The following is a 21,657-nucleotide window of genomic DNA, read 5'->3' as shown; positions in this document are numbered from 1 at the left end:
TTTCAAGAGAACATAGTCATCCCTACTGCCTCTGATCTGGCGGACTCACTAAACACATGCTTCGTTTGTAAATTATGTCTGAGTGTTGGAGTGTGCCCCTCGCTATCCATACATGTAAAATACAAGAAAATGGTGCCGCCTGGTTGGCTTAATATAAGGAATTAGAAATAATTTATACTTTACTTTTACTTTTGATACGTAAGTATATTTGAGTAATTACATTTACTTTTGATACTTAAGTATATTTAAAATCAAATACTTTTAGACTTTTACTCAAGTAGGATTTTATTGGGTGACTTTCACTTTTACTTGAGTCATTTTCTATTAAGGTATCTTTATTTTTACTCAAGTATGACAATTGGGTATTTTTTCCACCACTGAAGAACTGTTAGCTACTTTTGATACAAAAGTATCAAGTAGAAAAAGTAACAGTTTGACCTTCTTTATTACATTCAATGTAATAAACTTTGTAATGTTGCAATTTTTTAGATTTTTAGATAATTGTAGTAATTTGATTAATGTTTTGTGAAAGACATACTAATCATTATTAAATGTTAATTAAGTGAAACATAACATGCATATTATTATAATATCATAAACATAATTAACTATTCATAATATTATCATGCCTAGAAATTGCTCTGATATGATTTTTGCCTTCGGCGACTGCAACATACATTTCTGTTGAGTCATGTTATCCCACTTCTCTATTTTGTTGAATCATGTTATTATGCTAGCTGGTGTCATATCAGGTTATCTATAGATTGGTAATAGATCAATAGATGGATAATAGACAGATGTAGGGTAAATCATACTAATTGAATGTTGAGAGCAAGAGTTTACAATGTAATCCCCTGAAAGGAATTTTGACCTGCAGTTAGTCATTTGTGGCTGCAACTTTGTACCAACACAAAGTGCAATGAACACAATGGGAGAGAGAATTGGGTTAAATTGGATTAACTAAACCATTGAGTCCTGCCTGCAGTTAAGTCAGCATATTGAATCACTCTTGTTTTTCTGACTCATCTTCAGAAAACGAATAGGTACATACACTGAGTGTACAAAACATTAGGAACAAGACATAGGCTGACCAGGTGAATCCAGGTGAAAGCTATGATCGCTTATTGATATCACCTGTTAAATCCACTTCAATCAGTGTAGATGAAGGGGAGGAGACAGGTTAAAGAAGGATTTTCAAGCCTTGAGTCAATTGAGACATGGATTGTTTATGTACGCCATTCAGAGGGTGAATTGGCAAGACAAACGTTTTAAGTGCCTTTGAACGGGTATGGTAGTAGGTTTGAGTGTGTCAAGAACTGCAACGCTGCTGGGTTTTTCACGCTCAACAGTTTCCTGTGTGCATCAAAAATGGTCCACCACCCAAAAGACATCCAGCCAACTTGACACAACAGTGGGAAGCATTAGAATCAACATGGGCCAGCATCCCTGTGGAACACTTTCAACACCTTATCGAATTGAGGCTGTTCTGAGAGCAAAAGGGGGTGCAACTCAATATTAGGAAGGTGTTCCTAATGTTTTGTACACTCAGTGTAAATACCTTTGTTCTCACCTGTAGTCAACATACTCTCCCTCAATAGCAGAAGGAACACATTCACTTCCTGTGGTTCATGTGACTGTCTTTAATGATTTCTACCATCCCATCTGCTCACTCATGCTCTCCCCTCACTGGTAAATCTGCCCTGTCATGTTAAGGTTCAGCATAAGGGAAATGAGTCAACAGTCTCACTTCCCATTTGATTTAGCTGACAAACACTGGGAGAGAAGGTAAGGGAGTCAAATATAAAGACAGGGGCACAGGACAAAGAGGACACAGCAACTCTAAACTTGTCTGAGAAGGAGGCAGCTTTCGTTTACCAGCTGTACAACAAGACATCAACAAGGAAATACCACACAGGTAAATTATCAACTCTTTCACTGACTTGTTTTTGAATAAACTGTAAGAGCTGGTCACATTTGGGTGATAATGTTATAACCACCATATAAACAATTCTGGATTACAGACATGGAGACAGTCAGCTCGGCACGGAAATATGACATGCAGAGCCCTGGCAGGTACAGTAACTTTGTAATGAATGGTCGATATGTTTACTAGATTATTGTATTTCAGACCAGGTCAGGGCTGATATATGGTAAAGTAAAGGTATTGAAGATACAGAACACAATTACTAACTGCAAACACTGTGCATCACATTTACTGTACTCGGGTAAATCAGTATGTCCTCCTTCCAATGTTCGCCATCTCTCCTCAGTGATTTGTCAGAGCAGATAAAAGCAGCGACTAAAGACATCCATGTCAGGGCAGAAAACACCCAACTGATGCTGAGCTATCAGAAGGGACAGATAACTCTTCGGCAGTACAAGGTGAGAAAAGCCAATCTGAGAGTGAATTAAAAACCACTTGCCAAAATTATTTACAGTGGTTTTCATATTATGAACTACCTAGAATGCCTTTTGTTTAACTTTCTACATAGTCATGGAGAATGAGCACTCAATGTGTATTAAGTATTAATCTGTGCCCCTCTTTTCCATGGCAGCTTCTTCTGTGTTCCCTCTATGAGATCTACAAAGCACTGGAAGAGGAGATGGACAGAAATGCTTCCCACCCAGGTGTCGCACCGATATACTTCCCCCAGGAACTGGCCCGACTGGAGACACTAGAGAGAGATCTGGAACACTTCTTTGGACAGGAGTGGCGAAAGAGAGTCATCACTCCTGCTGCAACACACAGATATACACAGAGACTTCGCAAGGTACAGACTATAGATATACCAACATGCAGGGTAGGCACACTATCTTAATTGTGTACCTGCTTAGTAATAACAATTTCTTTGTCTCCCTCTCCAGATTGGCGAAGGCAATCCTAAATTGCTGGTGGCCCACGCCTACACCCGTTACCTAGGTGACCTGTCAGGAGGACAAGTTTTGGGGAAGATTACCCAGAAGTCAATTGGGTTAAGCAGCAGAGAGGGACTGTCATTTTTCTCTTTCCCCGGAGTGTCAAGCCCTAACCGCTTCAAGCAGCTGTACAGGAGCAGAATGAACAGCATCGAGCTGACCAAGGAGGAGAGGGAGGGGGTGCTGGAGGAGGCTATCATGGCCTTCGAACTCAACATCCAGGTGAGTGAAAGGGAAGAGGGAGGAAGGGTGGCTGCAAACTGGGTAAGAATGGGAACTGATACAATAATGAAAAGTCACTATGAAAAGTTCTACAGCTGTACCATTGAGAGCATCTTGACTGGCTGCATCACTGCTTGGTATGGCAGTAGCACTGCCCTCGATCGCATGGCACTACAGAAGGTGGTGCGGACAGCCAAGTACAGTGGGGAAAAAAAGTATTTAGTCAGCCACCAATTGTGCAAGTTCTCCACTTAAAAAGATGAGAGAGGCCTGTCATTTTCATCATAGGTACACGTCAACTATGACAGACAAATTGAGGAAAAAAAATCCAGAAAATCACATTGTAGGATTTTTAATGAATTTATTTGCAAATTATGGTGGAAAATAAGTATTTGGTCACCTACAAACAAGCAAGATTTCTGGCTCTCACAGACCTATAACTTCTTCTTTAAGAGGCTCCTCTATCCTCCACTCATTACCTGTATTAATGGCACCTGTTTGAACTTGTTATCAGTATAAAAGACACCTGTCCACAACCTCAAACAGTCACACTCCAAACTCCACTATGGCCAAGACCAAAGAGCTGTCAAAGGACACCAGAAACAACATTGTAGACCTGCACCAGGCTGGGAAGACTAAATCTGCAATAGGTAAGCAGCTTGGTTTGAAGAAATCAACTGTGGGAGCAATTATTAGGAAATGGAAGACATACAAGACCACTGATAATCTCCCTCGATCTGGCGCTCCACGCAAGATCTCACCACGTGGGGTCAAAATGATCACAAGAACGGTGAGCAAAAATCCCAGAACCACACGGGGGACCTAGTGAATGACCTGCAGAGAGCTGGGACCAAAGTAACAAAGCCTACCATCAGTAACACACTACGCCGCCAGGGACTCAAATCCTGCAGTGCCAGACGTGTCCCCTGCTTAAGCCAGTACATGTCCAGGCCCGTCTGAAGTTTGCTAGAGTGCATTTGGATGATCCAGAAGAGGATTGGGAGAATGTCATATGGTCAGATGAAACCAAAATATAACTTTTTGGTAAAAACTCAACTCGTCGTGTTTGGAGGACAAAGAATGCTGAGTTGCATCCAAAGAACACCATACCTACTGTGAGGCATGGGGGTGGAAACATCATGCTTTGGGGCTGTTTTTCTGCAAAGGGACCAGGACGACTGATCCGTGTAAAGGAAAGAATGAATGGGGCCATGTATCGTGAGATTTTGAGTGAAAACCTCCTTCCATCAGCAAGGGCATTGAAGATGAAACGTGGCTGGGTCTTTCAGCATGACAATGATCCCAAACACACCGCCCGGGCAACGAAGGAGTGGCTTCGTAAGAAGCATTTCAAGGTCCTGGAGTGGCCTAGCCAGTCTCCAGATCTCAACCCCATAGAAAATCTTTGGAGGGAGTTGAAAGTCTGTGTTGCCCAGCGACAGCCCCAAAACATCACTGCTCTAGAGGAGATCTGCATGGAGGAATGGGCCAAAATACCAGCAACAGTGTGTGAAAACCTTGTGAAGACTTACAGAAAACGTTTGACCTGTGTCATTGCCAACAAAGGGTATATAACAAAGTATTGAGAAACTTTTGTTATTGACCAAATACTTATTTTCCACCATAATCTGCAAATAAATTCATTAAAAATCCTACAATGTGATTTTCTGGATTTTTTTCCTCATTTTGTCTGTCATAGTTGACGTGTACCTATGATGAAAATTACAGGCCTCTCTCATCTTTTTAAGTGGGAGAACTTGCACAATTGGTGGCTGACTAAATACTTTTTTCCCCACTGTACATCATTGGGGCCGAGTTCCCTGCCATCCAGGACCTCTATATCGGGCGGTGTGAAAGGAGGGCCTGGAAAATCATGAAAGACTCCAGCCACCCAAAGCCACAGACTGTTCTCTCAGCTTCCGCATGGCAAGCGGTACCGGTGCATCAAGTCTGACACCAACAGGCTCCTGAACAGCTTCTATCCCCAAACCATAAGACTGCTAAATAGCTAACAAAATGGCTACACAGACTATCTGAGTTGACCCTTGTATTTCAGTTTTACACTGTCTATGCACACTCATGCACACTGACACTCCAACACAGACACAAACACTCACTCCAAAATTTGCTCAAACACACATAATATGCACATACATTTATACTGACTCTACACACACGCACTCACATACAATCATCATATACACTGTTGCTACTCTGTTTATCATTTGTCCTGATGCCTAATCACCTTATCCCTGTACATATCTACCTATATCACTCCAGTATCCCTGCACATTGTAAATATTGTACTGGAACTGACTGACCCTGTATATAGTATGCTTACTTTCTCATGTTCTTATTTCTTATAATTTTTCTAGTGTGTTTTTGTTCTACATTATGTTATTTTTAGTATTACATTCTTATTGATTACTGCATTGTTGGGTTTAGATCTTACAAGAAAGGCATTTCACTGTACTTGTGCATGTGACATTAAAACTTGCAAAACATAACTGTGCAAAAGGAAGTGAAACTGGAAGGTCTAGTGAATGATGCATTGTAAACTTGTTACTGGGTTGCCATTGCCATAGCATATTGCTGATGATTGTGTGTCTTGTTCAATGAAGACATCCTGTTTGTTATTTCTCGTACAGGTCTTCGATGATCTACAGAAAATGTTGAGTGTCACAGAGGAAGCTTATGGTAAGTCAAAGCTTATATGCTGAATGGAAAGATGTGATCTTTCACCTGACTTTTGTGTTATAAGGTATTATTTTGCTTTTGCAGGGGACCAAAAAAAGACCAAGACACCAGCTTTCATCCCCTCTTCGTCCATCGTGCAGTTGTCTCTGGGTATTTGTGTTGCTTTAGCAACAGTCGGAATAGGTATCTATGTATTCTAAAGCCTTGAAATAAGTCCTTAAATATGTATGTTTATGTAGTTGACAGAATCACTTCACCAATCATGACCACCTAAGGGTGTATGCACTTACTACACTTTGTCATGGCTGTACTTTTTTTAATGCTTAAGGCAATCTTATAGTAATGTAAATTGATATATGCTGTATTAATTGCAATTCTGTACAATATCTTTGTACATAGTATGTTTCATTAAAGATTATGCACACCATTTCAACATAGCAAACTTCTTTATTTAAACATTTCTTTTTTATTTTCACAATTATTTAACGTTAACAATCTTTAGGGCATTCTCATGTCACTCGCTTCTTACCCCAAACAATTCAACAATACAGTTCATACAAAATAGCCTCCATAACATCATTTGTTTAGTCTTAAAATAATAGATACCAAAAGACTTATGAGAGCAATAGAAGTGTAAATAACTGTTGGCTTAACTTGGCAAAGCAACACATGAAAAGGTAGACATCAGTGGCTCTGTAGGCGGACCATGGTCTAGGATGGAGAAGACATATTGACGTGACTTCATGAAGATGTCCACCGGCTTGTGAGGAATGAATGGAGGAGACGCTTGTCCCAACTACTATTTACACAGCACATCATGGCTTCATCTTTGTGCGTATGCATCTTTTTGTGAGACTACTTGATTCTGTAGAGAACCTTCCTCTGCATGCGGTGCTGCAGCTCTCCCCTCCTCATCATCAGGTGAAGGACCTTGTAGATGGCCTGCTCTGGATACTTCTGTATATGGGAGAGGGTAGAGAGATTCTGGTCAGCGGACAGGTAAACAGGCTACAGGGTAACACGTAGGCCAACTGAGGACAGCACTCAATCATATAGACAAATGCCCAACATTCCATTGCACAAGGTACTTTTATGTGATTGACCAAGTGGTCCAGTCTCTGTTCAACACAGTATATGTTCAAAGTAGACTAGTGTAACTGACCTGCTTGGTGAAGTCCTGGACAATGCTGTGCTCGGACACCTGGGAGCCAATGGCAAAGCGTCTCTTCAGCTGCTTCTCAACACGAGAGATCATCTCCTGGTCCTCCTGAGTGGTGAAGCCCTCCACACCCGAGAGACTGCCGGACAGCGCAGCGTCCAGTGTGGACACCTGGAAGAGCCGCAGGGCCTCGTCCACCTCCTCCTCTCCAGCCACGGCCTGCAGCTTCATCTTGGCCAGGGACTCAGAGATGCGCACCACCGCCTCCAGCTGCCTACAGGGGACCAGAGAATCAAGCGTAATGACACTGAAGATAGACTGTATCCTGATTGGTAATGATGTTGTCAGGTGAAGCATCATATAGGTACCTGACAGTGATGGGGATGGAGGCTCTCCTGTCGCTCTCCCGCTCATGTTCCCTCGCTCCACTCCTCATCACCACGTATCTGTTCTTCAGCTTTTCAGCTGCCGACGCAGAGAGACGTGGGCCGCATTTCCTGTCAGGGCACATTTGACCGTTAAAACACCAAATCCCTTCATGTGTATATGCTAGTGTGTAGGATTGTTTCTCTGTGAGTAGAGTTCATGAATTCAATCTAAACAGAATATATCATACACAGGATATATTATCTGCAGAATTTTTCAAGACTCACGTTCTGGCATAGGCAATGTACTTCTTCAGTGTGGCCAGTGTGATCTCTCCCTCTACACCCTCAGTCTGTGTATGAGCACTGAGATGGACGTTCATCACGTGGCGGGCCAGAGTCTGAGAGAGAAAAGAAGGTCAATAGTGTGGATTGTGTTAACACTGCTAGCCTGGGCCGTGTTCAGTATCCCTGTGCATAAACCTTCTCCCACACACACAAACCCAGAAGACTAAAGTGTGTTCCCTCACCATGTCTCTCTGATGGTCGTGGATGTCCTTGATGATAAAGATCATGTCAAAACGGGACAAGATGGTGGGCATGAAGTCGATGTTGTCCTCTCCCTTGGTGTCGTCCCAACGGCCAAACACAGAGTTAGCAGCGGCCAGCACCGAGCAGCGGGAGTTCAGGGTGGTGGTGATGCCAGCCTTGGCAATGGAGATGGTCTGTTGCTCCATGGCTTCATGGATGGCTACTCTGTCATCCTCTCTCATCTGAGAGGAAAGAGAGACACAGTTAAGAGTCTGCAAAAAACTTGTCAAGTATTCAACAATGTATGTACTTCTCTTGTCCATGTTCCCATACTTTGTCAAACTCATCGATGCAGACCACACCACCATCAGCCAGCACCATGGCTCCTCCCTCCATGATGAAGCCACGGGTGACGGGGTCCCTCAGGACAGAGGCCGTCAGACCAGCAGCACTGCTGCCTTTACCTGAGGTATACACCTGACAGAGGAAGAGAGAGAGGGGATGTATGGGTTAGCGCTTTAGATAGGGGTCACTAGCACACTGATAAATTAATTGTCAAATTAAACTTCTGGAATCCATCTTTGTAATTCATATTCAAAACTATGTTGAGGGAGTGTCATAAGAGTGCTGAAATATACACTGCTCAAAAAAATAAAGGGAACACTTAAACAACATCCTAGATCTGAATGAATTAAATAATCTTATTCAATACTTTTTTCTTTACATAGTTGAATGTGCTGACAACAAAATCACACAAATTATGGAAATCAAATTTATCAACCCATGGAGGTCTGGATTTGGAGTCACCCTCAAAATTAAAGTGGAAAACCACACTACAGGCTGATCCAACTTTGATGTAATGTCCTTAAAACAAGTCAAAATGAGGCTCAGTAGTGTGTGTGGCATCCACGTGCCTGTATGACCTCCTTACAACGCCTGGGCATGCTCCTGATGAGGTGGCGGATGGTCTCCTGAGGGATCTCCTCCAACTCCTGGACAGTCTGTGGTGCAACGTGGCGTTGGTGGATGGAGCGAGACATGATGTCCCAGATGTGCTCAATTGGATTCAGGTCTGGGGAATGGGCGGTCCATAGCATCAATGCCTTCCTCTTACAGGAACTGCTGACACACTCCAGCCACATGAGGTCTAGTATTGTCTTGCATTAGGAAGAACCCAGGGCCAACCGCACCAGCATATGGTCTCACAAGGGGTCTGAGGATCTCATCTCGGTACCTAATGGCAGTCAGGCTACCTCTGGCGAGCACATGGAGGGCTGTGCGGCCCCCCAAAGAAATGCCACCCCACGACTGACCCACCGCCAAACCGGTCATGCTGGAGGATGTTGCAGGCAGCAGAACGTTCTCCACGGCGTCTCCAGACTCTGTCACGTCTGTCACATGTGCTCAGTGTGAACCTGCTTTCATCTGTGAAGAGCACAGGGCGCCAGTGGCGAATTTGCCAATCTTGGTGTTCCTCTGGCAAATGCCAAACGTCCTGCACGGTGTTGGGCTGTAAGCACAACCCCCACCTGTGGACGTTGGGCCCTCATACCACCCTCATGGAGTCTGTTTCTGACCGTTTGAGCAGACATGCACATTTGTGGCTTGCTGGAGGTCATTTTGCAGGGCTCTGGCAGTGCTCCTCCTGCTCCTCCTTGCACAAAGGCGGAGGTAGCAGTCCTGCTGCTGGGTTGCTGCCCTCCTACGGCCTCCTCCACGTCTCCTGATGTACTGGCCTGTCTCCTGGTAGCGCCTCCATGCTCTGGACACTACGCTGACAGACACAGCAAACCTTCTTGCCACAGTTCGTATTGATGTGCCATCCTGGATGAGCTGCACTACCTGAGCCACTTGTGTGGGTTGTAGACGCCGTCTCATGCTACCACTAGAGTGAAAGCACCGCCAGCATTCAAAAGTGACCAAAACATCAGCCAGGAAGCATAGGAACTGAGAAGTGGTCTGTGGTCACCACCTGCAAAACCAGTCCTTTATTGGGGTGTCTTGCTAATTGCCTATAATTTCCACCTGTTGTCTATTCCATTTGCACAACAGCATGTGAAATGTATTGTCAATCAGTGTTGCTTCCTACGTGGACAGTTTGATTTCACAGAAGTGTGATTGACTTGGAGTTACATTGTGTTGTTTAAGTGTTCCCTTTATTTTTTTGAGCAGTGTATATACACACACACATAGTGCTTTCAGAAAGTATTCATACCCCTTGACTTGTTCCACATGTTGTGTTACAGCCTGGATTCAAAATGGATTAAATATATATCCCCCCATCTACACACAATACCCCATAATCTAATTTACATAATTATAATCTAATTTACATAAGTATTCACACCCGTGAGTTAATACTTCTTAGAAGCACCGTTGACAGCGAGAACAGCTGTGAGTCTTTCTGGGTGAGTCTCTAAGAGCTTTCCACACCTGGATTGTGCAACTTGCCCATTATTATTTTCTGTCAAATTGGTTGTTGATCATTGCTAGACAACCATTTTCAGGTCTTGCCATAGATTCTCAAGTAGATTTAAGTCAAAACTGTAACTCAGCCACTCCAGTATCTTCACTGTCTTCTTGGTAAGCAACTCCAGTATAGATTTGGCCTTGTATTTTAGGTTATTGTAATGCTGAAAGGTGAATTCAGCTCCCAGTGTCTGGTGGAAAGCAGACTGAACCAGGTAGGTCTTCCTCTAGGACTTTGCCTGTGCTTAGCTCCATTCTGTGTATTTTTTATCCTGAAAAACTCCCCAGTCCTTAATGATTACAAGCATACCCATAACATGATGCAGCCCCCACTACGCTTGAAAATATGGAGAGTGGTACTCAGTAATGTGTTGTACTGGATTTGCCCCAAACATAACACTTTGTATTCAGTCAGGACAGATGGTTAATTGCTTTGCCACATTTTTTGTAGTATTACTTTAGTCCCTTGTTGCAAACAGGATGCATGTTTTGGAATATTTGAATTCTGTACAGGCTTCCTCCTTTTCACTCTGTCAATTAGGTTAGTATTGTGGAGTAACTACAATGTTGTTGATCCATCCTCAGTTTTCTCCTATCACAGCCATTAAACTGTGTTTTAAAGTCACCATTGGCCTCATGTTGAAATCTCTGAGCGGTTTCCTTCCTCTCCTGAGTTAGGAAAAACGCCTGCATCTTTGTAGTGACTGGGTGTATTGATATACCATCCAAAGTGTAATTCAAAACTTCACCATGCTCAAAGGGATATATATATATTTTTCCATCTACCAATAAGTACCCTTCTTTGCGAGGCATTGGAAAACCTCCCTGGTCTTTGTGGTTGAAATTCACTGCTCAGCCTTACAGATAATTGTACGTGTGGGGTACAGAGATGAGGTATTCTTTCAAAAACCATGTTTAAACACTATTATTGCACACAGTGAGTCCAGGCAACTTATGTGACTTGTTAAGCACATTTTTACTCCTGAACTTATGTAGGCTTGCCATAACAGAGGGGTTGAATACTTACCGACTCAAGACATTTCAGCTTTTTATTAATTTGTAAAAATGTCAAAAAACTAAATTCCACTTTGACATTATGGGGTATTGCGTGCATGCCAGTGACAAAATCTCACTTTTATCCATTTTCAATTCAGGCTGTAACGCAACAAAATGTGGAAAAAGTCAAGGGGTGTGAATACATACACACTGTACATTAAGCCCATCCTTACCCCAATGGGAGAGCACCTCTCCACAAACTTGAGCAGCTGAGACTTGGCAGTACCGGGGTCTCCCAGCATCAGCAAGTTGATGTCTCCTCTACGGGTCAGCCCGTCAGGCAGCCTGAGACAGGAAAGGTCATTATTACCATACACACACACTGGAGAGAAATGTGAGCTTATCAAAAATCGTAAAATTCTACGTGCAATTTCCAATGTTTATGACTCACCTCTTCCTGGAGCCGCCGAACAGCAGGCAGGCGATGGCCTTTTTCAGGTCATCACTGCCGTAGATGGAAGGAGCGAGGGAACGTGCGAGGGAGCCGTAGACGTCGGGGGAGGAGGCCAATGCTCTCAGCTCCTCCTCTTCCTGAGGGGAGACTGACCCTGTGGCCCCGCGACCTGAGAGACAAAGATAGCATTATATCTATGACACTATCCCACATAGGATATAATGTTGGATAAGTAATCTAACCTCTAGTAGCCTTATCATGCCTACCTGCTCCCTCTGTGTCCTGCTGAATGCCCACCACACGTAGGTAGGAGGAGCGGATGCCCACGCCTGCACTTTTATCTCTGCCCTTGCCCTTAGCATGGGCCACCTTCTTGATGGAGTAGATCCCCATGATGGTCACTCTGTTCCCAGGGACCACACGGTCACACAGGTACCTGAGGGGATGCAGAACACGAGCTGTAATGTGGTATGTACTCTTCGGTCTCACTTTGCACTGTGTGTATATTGGGCATGTGTTAATTGTTTTTAATTGAGAATATTGTGGTACACAGATGCTGCTGTGTGTGTTACCTGTCACAGTAGAGCTGCAGGTGGCGGGGCATCTCTCCGTGTGGCACAGCATCTGGAGCCTCCTGCAGACGGAGGGTCTGGAAGTCCACACAGACACAACGGTCTGGAATGATGAAGTAGGGATCTATAGGACACCTCACCCTGCCAGCCTGCTCACTGAGAGACAGAGAAGATATGTTTAAGAATGGAATCACACACACTATGATAAAGCAGATAATAATAAGCCATTTAGCAGACGCTTTTATCCAAAGCGACTTACAGTCATGTGTGCATACATTTTTACATATGGGTGGTCCCGGGGATCGAACCCACTACCCTGGCGTTACAAGTGCCATGCTCTACCAATTGAGCTACAGTGGACCACACTGATGATTTTACACACACACGAGGACTTTATACACTTTTCATGTACTGGAGTGTGCACACAAACACTCAACAACTCAGAGGGTCGCACTCACGTGTTGCACTTTCGGGGAAGAGCGTAGCCCTGCAGGCCTGGGGGCAGGGAGATGTTACTGATGACAGAGCGACAGCCACGACACTGCAGACACACCCTGGTGGCCTTGGCCCTCACGGCCGTGGCAGAGATGACGATCCCAGGGACCTTCACCAGCCTGGACACCTGCTCTGACTACCAGAGAGAAAGAGATGGAGTGTTCAGAGTCATGGCATGTTACATGGCTGGGAAATTGAGGGACATCTTTCATGCCACCCTCTACATGAGCCAACTGAAAGGTGAAAGGCCCAGCATTGCATCCTCAGAGGGTCTCTTACCTTGAGGTTGCGGATGGAGGCAGGATGGGCGTCACTCTTCAGCATGACCTGGATTTCCTGCACTGTCTCCTCTCCCAGGGGCCTGGGACGGGTCACCTCGTCAGCCACCTCCTGAGCGGCCTCCTCCAGCTGTCAATCATAATGTCAGGGCTCAGTTTAAAAGGATCCTTTTCAGATATAGTTATTTGTCAAATAGAAAAATAGTAGATCAGTATGATACGATCAGCAAACTATAGGAACCCATCTAATCCATGAATTATTCAGCCTGCAATTGGGCCAATTAAAACAACTCAAATTATTAGTCTATTATTATTCTATTCAAGCCTCTCACCAGAGGCAGGTTCTCAGAGGGAAGCTTGTACAGGCAGTCTGACAGGTCCTCGTCAAAGCTGGCCAGGTCCTCCATCTCCACCTCCACCCAGTACTCCCCCAGGGTGTAGTGTCTCTTCAGGTCATCTCTACAGACCAGAACACATGTCAACAATCCAACATGAACAATATAAGACATATAGATATCTTACACAGAATGTGAATTTAATCATAGGGCAAACAAAACGATTGGACATAGCTAAAAACAAACTCAATCACAGGACATTGAATAGAGTCTAACTTTATTCCTTCAAAACCATTGTGGTGATCAGTGGTAGTTAGCTAACGTTACAGTAACTGGCTACCTAACTAACTGTTAGCTAGCTGGCTAACTAACGTTAGACATCGGTGGAACATCGTCATCACACAAACCGGCGGTAGCCATCGACAATGACTTCGTGGCACTATATACAATCTCGATCTTACCTGTATTTATAGGTGAAACCGGTGCGATCGGTCCCAACTCTGAATTGCCGAAGAAATTCACGGAATCGTTTCTTGATCTGGCTCCGTTTCACACCACCTTCATCCCCGGGTCCATCTCCACCGCCGAAGCTGTCACTGTAATACACTCCCGGGTCGTCGAAACCAGACATAATGCACCGATTATATCTACAAAGTGATGAAAATAAAGTTTGGGTGCTCAAAGTGCAATAATTCTAAACGTAAAACACTTTTTAATGACTGACTCCAATGACTTTCTGTGGACAATGAATTCCACGCTGACTCTTTCGCGGCAAAATTTTGCGTCACTTTCCCGCGAGATCCGATATCAACGCCCTCCCTCGCTTTGCCATTGGGAGATAGGCTCGACTAGTGATAATGATTGGCTGAATACATTGCTAGAGGCATGTCCTGATTGTAGAAGGGTGGGACTTGCAAGAGTTGGTGGCGGGAAAAGAACAAATAACCAGATATGAGCAAGCCAGGGACATTATATTGTGGTGGCGCTACAACAAACTGAAACAACCCGTTGTGTTTCTTCTGTGATCACAAAGTTACTAGCTACTGTTGATGCAAGCACACGTTGATTTCCCTGAATAAAAACAATACTTTAAAATATATTCTTCTAGCTTGCCCAGTATTACAACCATATCTAGCCAACATAGCTAGCTAGCTTCATAGAAAAATACAAAGTTTTGTCAAAAGTATTTTATTCATTCAACTGAGAAAAGTTGGTGAAGCATGGCGTTTGCAACGCCAGGGTTGTGGGTTCGATTCCCACTGGGGGCCAGTATGAAGAAAAAAAATGTATGCACTCACTAACTGTAAGTCACTCTGGATAAGAGCGTCTGCTAAATGACTAAAATGTTTTTAAAAATGTAAAAGCAACAAATAGCATTGACCACAATTGACCTTAGTCTGTAATACATTACCCTGTATGTAATACATTATCTTTGTCACACTGTCATTCATAGGCCTCCTCTGTAACCTGTAACCCAGTCCAAGCTCTGCAAGCTGTTTGTCTTTTTAACTTGCTTATTGGCAGCAAAATGATCCATCAGTTCTTCTATTTAAGACACGACTCCATGCTTCCTGCCTGTCTGTATGAAAGCATCCACAGCGCGGTCAATGTCCTGGTCAGTGTGGGCCGCTGAGATCTGGACCCGGATTCTGGCTTTTCCCTTTGGTACCACTGGGTAGGAGAACCCAATCACATACACTCCTGTGGGAATCAGAAGAATGAGTACTTGCAGTAGATAGACATAACACTGAAGACTTCGGTCCTTCAAGAAAGGGCAGATTGGAGGCCCGAATTCAAATGAATATTTTTTTCCCAGCCCTTGTATTCAAGCAGTGTAGTTTGCAGCCAATAGTCTATTAGGTCTATGGTGGCCAAAGGGCCCCTATGTCAACTCTGATTGTTGTCAGCTCCCATTTTGTGAGACAGAATTGTTGAATACAAAATATCAATGAGTAAATCTCTGTCTCCCTCTACAGGTTGATGTGTGTCCACTCATTTGTAATTCCACACTGCTCTGTTTGCCAGAAATCTTTTTGATCAAGCTTTTCAAAAATAGTTAAGTTCTATAAAATGAGTGGACAAAAAACCCATAGAGTATTTCAAACAAATATACAGCTTGTTTTGTAATGTTTGATAATGCTTGAAATGTGCTTGTGCTCCATTCACATTCAGCCTGAACTGTTGTCTCACCTAGTTTCAGCATGTCATCAGCCATCAGAGAGGCTAGTCTGGCGTCCCCCAGCATCACAGGACAGATAGGGTGGTCAGAGCCTGAGATGGTGAACCCAGCCTCAGTCATTTTGTTTCTGAACCTACGAGAGGGGGAGAGAATAATGACAACATGACAGAAATGGCACTCGTTCCTCATACAGTATCAATGCCTTCAACTTTCATTGTTGCTAACTGGGTTCTCTGGGAAACATGTAGTGCTCTTGAAACTGTAAACATGTGTGGAAGGATCCACTGGAGGCTGCTGAGGGGAGGACAGCTCATAATAATGGCGCAAATTGAATCGCATCAAACACATGGAAACCATGTGTTTGATACCATTCCACTTATTCCGCTGCAGTCCTCCCCAATTAAGGTGCCACCAACCTCCTGTGAAGGACACAGTACAGATAAGAGATGAAACAAGCAAGTGTTGAATGCAGAATAAACACAGATCTTGTCACTTTTTCAGCACAAGGGATTAGTCAATCTCAAGGTCAATCAATTGCTCTTTTCAAACATGTCCCTTTCATGATTTTGTTCATACGTATTTTTCACAAAGACCAACACAAAAGGCTTATCTGTTTTTGTCCATGCTCCTATGTTAACCGTTGCATAAGCTTAGAGGGTGTCTACCACATTCACCAAAACAGAGGGCCCCTCCCCGGATTCCCACCTCATGGTTTTGTCCCCGACACTCTGAGCAATCTCATTGGACGCGAGAAGCAGCTCGACAGCCCGGGTAGCGCAGCCCACGACAGGAGGGGGGAGGGAGTTGGAGAAGAGGTAGGGACGAGAGCGCTGCCTCAACAGGTCAATCAGAGGTTTAGGACCCACTGTGTACCCACCTGAGAGAAAATAGAAAGAAAACCATATCCACCTTATATATTGAGATAAACCTGACCTGAAGGTCCAGGTGGAAAGAAAAAGCTGACCCCATATCGATGTATATTTTCAAGTTTATTTTTGTCATCCATTTATGAAGTTAAATTACAGAGCCTACATTGTCAATAGTGACATTTCATAAGCATTGAGAACATACAGTACCGTTAATGGACTCCATATACTATATGGATCTAAACTGAGGGAAACCTACCAGCTGCACCTCCCAGTGCTTTTCCCAGAGTAGAGTTGACAATGTGAACCCTGTCCATCACTCCCAGTAGCTCATCTGTGCCTCTGCAAACAAAATTGAATAACACTATTAGTCTGAATAATTGGCTACAAAACCATCATCCTTTCTAGTACGGTATTCCTAGGCATAATTACATAATTAGAGTTCTATCATAATTTCTCCATCTCTCCACCTGGACCTTCACTAACCTGCCTCGTGGGCCCATGAAGCCTGTAGCATGGCATTCATCAATGAAGACCAAGGCTCCATACTGCTCTGCCAGGTCACAGATCCCCTTTAATGGAGCCATGTCACCATCCATGGAGAACACACCATCCGTGACAACGAGGCGTAGACGAGATGACTGAAAGGGACAGGGCGCCATGATGACCAGTGATGCAAACACAGCCCATTAACACTAAAATCAATTCAGAAATCTACCCATCACTACGGTTTCAAGCTTCATGGATTTCAAGAGGATTCTGTATGATAAGCTTTATGAAAGGTACAGCTCTTCATTAAAAAAAGAAGCTGTGCAATCATATGAAGGTAGTGCAGGTATTAGGATGGGGAAGACTGGGTTAAGAAATCCTCTAGCTGGAAGATGGACAGCAGATGAAGGCAGTCTTACTTCTTACCCCTCCGTCATTATCCCACATAACAATCACCTCAAGGAGATTATTATTTCAATGCATGTATAGCACCCTCTTTACCTGGGACTCTTTCAGCTGGGTCTCCAAGTCATTCAGGTCCATGTGTTTGTATCTGAACCTCTTGGCCCGACACAATCTGATCCCATCAATAATAGAGGCATGGTTCAGCTCATCAGACAGAACTGCATCGTCGGGGCCCAACAGAACCTGATGTAGAACAGAGTGCATTACTACTTTAGGCCTGTTTAATACAGTGGCATATATACTGTAAAGACATACCATGCAACATAATGTTATAAAACAGTTATAATCACATGTTAATGTATTCAAGAATCACAAACCTCAAATAGCCCTGCGTTGGCGTCAAAACAGCTGGCATATAGGATGCAGTCCTCCCGCTCATGGAACTGAGCCAGCTTCTGCTCCAGATCTTTGTGAATGTCCTGTGGATCATATGGTAAGGAGACAATCACAGAGTACTGTGAACCACCAACAATAATAATAATAATAATAATATGCCATTTAGCAGACGCTTTTATCCATAGCGACTTACAGTCATGTGTGCATACATTTTTACGTATGGGTGGTCCCGGGAATCGAACCCACTACCCTGGCGTTACAAGCGCCATGCTCTACCAATTGAGCTACAGAGGACCACAACACTTGTGCAAGCAGTCTTTTGGTTACCTGTGTGCCACAGATGAATCTCACTGAGCTCAGCCCGGCACCATACTTCTTCAAGGCCTCTATCCCTGCCTCCACTACCTGGGGATGGCTGGAGAGGCCCAGATAGTTGTTTGCACAGAAATTCAATATGTCTGTATGGGGAGAGAGAGTGAAACAATAGGTAAGCATATATAAGCCAGGTCTTAGAGGACATACACATCATAACAATACTGACTCAACTCCCAGAGAAAGCTTGATTTACCAGTGGTAATTACCACAGTGACCTTGCATGACTGCTGGAGGGAGTATGAGTGGGAATTTCTGCCATTGTGTACTTACTGGCAAATACAGCAGAGTGCCAGTTGTACACATGAGAGGACATGCAGTCAATAAGCCATTCATAAATCAGCACTAGGGGTCAGTCATTCTCTGGTACACAAAGGTGAACAGTGACAACACCAGCAGCCACTACAAATCACGATAACACTAATCACACGCATAACTTCCAGTTGCCAAGTAGGGCAAGTCTCGGTCATGTAGCTAGCTACCCCAACACCATCAGGCTGAGATGAATTTCTGCGAAGTTCAGATGGGGGCAGAAAATACTAAGCTAGTAGGTAAACTAGCTAGCTAGCTTGCTACAACTCCTGGCTGTATGCAACAAGTTTGACCTCGTTGGACAACGTGGGTAGACTAGAGCTAAATTTCTCGGTGCCAACTTTTGCCACATGTTTTCATGTCCCTGAGGGCAGCAATAGGTAGGCAAATCAATAGAATTGAAAGCTGGTGAGCTGACCCTTAACTATAACGTTCGGCTACTCACCGCCACGACTGCCGTCCACGTTGATATGAGGACCCTGCTTGGACGTGATTATTCTTTCTCCTTTCCACGTTCCACCGGTTCGGATCGTTTCAAGTTCATGCTCCAGCACCAATCTAGCCTCGGCGACAGCTGCATAGCCCCGGTTTGAGGTGGTAGTCGAGGGTCTCAAAATACCCCTTATTGGGGTACTAAGACAACGGACAGCTGTTCTAAGAGGCATGGTGAATTTCTGTCAAAATCTTTCCAAGCAGTTGACAGGTTGTGACTAGACAGAATAACGACGTAAGGCGTGGCCAACAATAATGTAAGTGACGTCAGAGTAATATGTAACTCACGTGGGCGTATCATGGAGCACCAATCAGAAGCTATGGGGAGTGTAGCGGCGTTTTCTGAATCCAACCACGTCTCAAAACATATAGCCAACGGCAGTACAGTATGAAAATAGGATAAAACTATCCCCGATCACACTTGTAGTCGATGTCATGGCGACGTTGGCTAGCTAAACTCATGCGTAGAAACACGTCGTCGGGTCTAATGGTCGTCTGGCGCCGAACTACGCATGTGCAGGCAGTCAAATCAAAGGCACTCCTTCGATGTAAAATAGTTTTTGACGAAAATAAAAACGTATCAGTTTGTCACTTTAACGAGGTTGGAGTAATAACATGTTAACCTACTTAAGACATTGGCTCGAATCTAGGTTGTGCCTTTAGATTTCGGCCTGGTCTGTTTCGTAAGCGTTCCCGGAAGTCTCGCGATGTTGCGCCTCTGGGTTTAGAAACTCCGTGGTAAAGCGACACCATGGGCGAGTTCGTTTCACATGGCCCGGTGTCCCGTAAGTTGGGTTCGCAAATGTTAGACTATTATATTGGTCCTTAAATCGCCAATATCCCGGGTCACGGGGCCATGCAAAACGAACTCGCCCTATTTAATTTGCAAGTAGCAACAAAGTAGCCTACTTAAGATAAAACATTTTACTTTTCAATTAAACCTGTAGAAAACCGAAACCACTGATAAAACAAAGAATAGCAACCAAAGAAACAAAGCAGTATCTAAGTCTTTATACTTGTACACAGGAGATAGAGGTAAACAGCTTATTCTGAAAAAGGCCAATCGTGATTTATACAGAACAAAAAGATAAAATGCAACATGTAAAGTGTTGGTCCCATGTTTCCAAGAAAGTCTCTCAAATTTTGTGTACAAATTTTTTCACATCCCTGTTAGTGAGCATTTCTCCTTTGCCAAGATAATCCATCCACTGACAGGTGTGGCATATCAAGAAGCTGATTAAACAGCATGAACATTACACAGGTACACCTCTTGCTGGGGACAATAAAAGGCCACTCTAAAATGTGCAGTTTTTTCACACAACACAATGCCACAGATGTCTCAAGTTGAGGGAGCGTGCAATTGGTAAGCTGACTGCAGGAATGTCCACCAGAGCTGTTGCCAGAGAATTGAATGTTCATTTCTCTACCATAAGCCACTTTCAACGTCATTTTAGAGAATTTGGCAGTATGTCGAACTGGCCTCACAACTGCAGACCACGTGTAACCAAGCCAGCCCAGGACCTCAAGATCCGTCTTCTTCACCTGCGGGATCGTCTGAGACCAGCCACCTGGACAGCTGATGAAATGGAGGAGTATTTCTGTCTGTAATAAAGCCCTTTTGTGGGGAAAAACTCATTCTGATTGGCTGGGCCTGGCTCCCAAGTGGGTGAACCTATGCCCTCCCAGGCCCACCCATGGTTGCGCCCCTGCCCAGTCATGTGAAATCCATAGATGAGGGTCTAATGAATTTATTTCAATTGACTGATTTCCATATGAACTGTAACTCAGTAAAATCATTTAAATTGTTGTTTATATTTTTGTTCAGTATAGTTTAGATACCATGCAGAATAAAGATTTCCAGATCAAAATGCTATATTTCAGAGATTCAAATATAGGCCTGCTTTATGCTTCACAACACATTTCTAAATTGCCTCTTTCATACTTTGGTTTTAGGCACAATGTTAGTTTTTACTTCGGGTATCAATTCCTTGTATCAGGAAAGAAAATACAGAGTTCAATTTGCCCTTGCCACGGTTGTATGGAACTCCTCTCAGCCCTTCGGTGTTCCACACGCTGAGCACCCCATCTCCCAACCCTCAGAGTGAATAAAAACAAACTATCTTTAAGACTTAATCTGTGTTTAATATTACAGTATTTCATCATGACATTGTGTAACATTTGATAAACTTCAAGTACTTCAGAAACAATTATGTTTGTATTGCTCTTCCTAAAAGTGTTCTGTATTACAAATGGGATTCATCATGAGCATCACATAATTCATTTCCTAACCATTTCCCCTAATTATAGCTTATTGCAATCTACTACCATTGTGTTTACCATGCCTGCATTTTCTGTTTATCTGAAAATATTGGACATATTCCATTCTCTTCTAAGAAATGTAACATGAATTAAACTCAATCATTGTGCAAATTCCGCATACCAGAGGAGGCTGGTGGGAGGAGCTATAGGAGGATGGGCTCATTATTTACATTTTAGTCATTTTAGCAGACGCTCTTATCCAGAGCGACTTACAGGAGCAATTAGGGTTAAGTGCCTTGCTCAAGGGCACATCAACAGATTTTTCACCTAGTCGGCTCGGGGATTAGAACCAGCGACCTTTCGGTTACTGGCACAACGCTCTTAACCACTAAGCTACC

General features: G+C 43.7%; 3 protein-coding genes across 3 annotated transcripts; 1 reads left to right on the top strand and 2 right to left on the bottom strand.

The window, feature by feature from the left end:
• Window positions 1-1,795: 1,795 nt before the first annotated feature.
• On the top strand, window positions 1,796-6,262 carry LOC121568974 (heme oxygenase). Its single transcript, XM_041879517.2, has 7 exons — window positions 1,796-1,915; window positions 2,022-2,073; window positions 2,271-2,382; window positions 2,556-2,771; window positions 2,866-3,138; window positions 5,787-5,835; window positions 5,920-6,262. The coding sequence occupies exons 2-7, from the start codon at window positions 2,024-2,026 to the stop codon at window positions 6,033-6,035; spliced, it is 816 nt and encodes a 271-aa protein (XP_041735451.2). The 5' UTR covers window positions 1,796-1,915; window positions 2,022-2,023; the 3' UTR covers window positions 6,036-6,262.
• LOC121551056 (DNA replication licensing factor mcm5-like) lies at window positions 6,263-14,280 on the bottom strand. Its single transcript, XM_045212382.1, has 14 exons — window positions 13,951-14,280; window positions 13,487-13,613; window positions 13,156-13,284; window positions 12,840-13,012; window positions 12,382-12,537; window positions 12,076-12,245; window positions 11,807-11,978; window positions 11,589-11,700; window positions 8,224-8,367; window positions 7,890-8,132; window positions 7,648-7,760; window positions 7,363-7,491; window positions 6,998-7,268; window positions 6,263-6,792 (listed from the first exon to the last, which is right to left on the bottom strand). The coding sequence occupies exons 1-14, from the start codon at window positions 14,118-14,120 to the stop codon at window positions 6,691-6,693; spliced, it is 2,211 nt and encodes a 736-aa protein (XP_045068317.1). The 5' UTR covers window positions 14,121-14,280; the 3' UTR covers window positions 6,263-6,690.
• A 381-nt stretch (window positions 14,281-14,661) lies between these two features.
• LOC121551057 (2-amino-3-ketobutyrate coenzyme A ligase, mitochondrial-like) lies at window positions 14,662-19,253 on the bottom strand. Its single transcript, XM_041863582.1, has 9 exons — window positions 18,954-19,253; window positions 18,152-18,282; window positions 17,806-17,907; window positions 17,525-17,671; window positions 17,021-17,175; window positions 16,794-16,876; window positions 16,374-16,545; window positions 15,680-15,801; window positions 14,662-15,190 (listed from the first exon to the last, which is right to left on the bottom strand). Exons 1-9 carry the CDS (start codon window positions 19,171-19,173, stop codon window positions 15,039-15,041), a joined length of 1,284 nt encoding a protein of 427 aa, XP_041719516.1. The 5' UTR covers window positions 19,174-19,253; the 3' UTR covers window positions 14,662-15,038.
• Between the last annotated feature and the right edge of the window lie 2,404 nt (window positions 19,254-21,657).

The sequence above is a fragment of the Coregonus clupeaformis genome, unplaced genomic scaffold (genome assembly GCF_020615455.1).
Source record: "Coregonus clupeaformis isolate EN_2021a unplaced genomic scaffold, ASM2061545v1 scaf0010, whole genome shotgun sequence".
Taxonomy (NCBI): domain Eukaryota; kingdom Metazoa; phylum Chordata; class Actinopteri; order Salmoniformes; family Salmonidae; genus Coregonus; species Coregonus clupeaformis.
The sequence above is the reverse complement of the archived record's forward strand: the minus strand, read 5'-3'. Positions and strand labels throughout refer to the sequence as shown.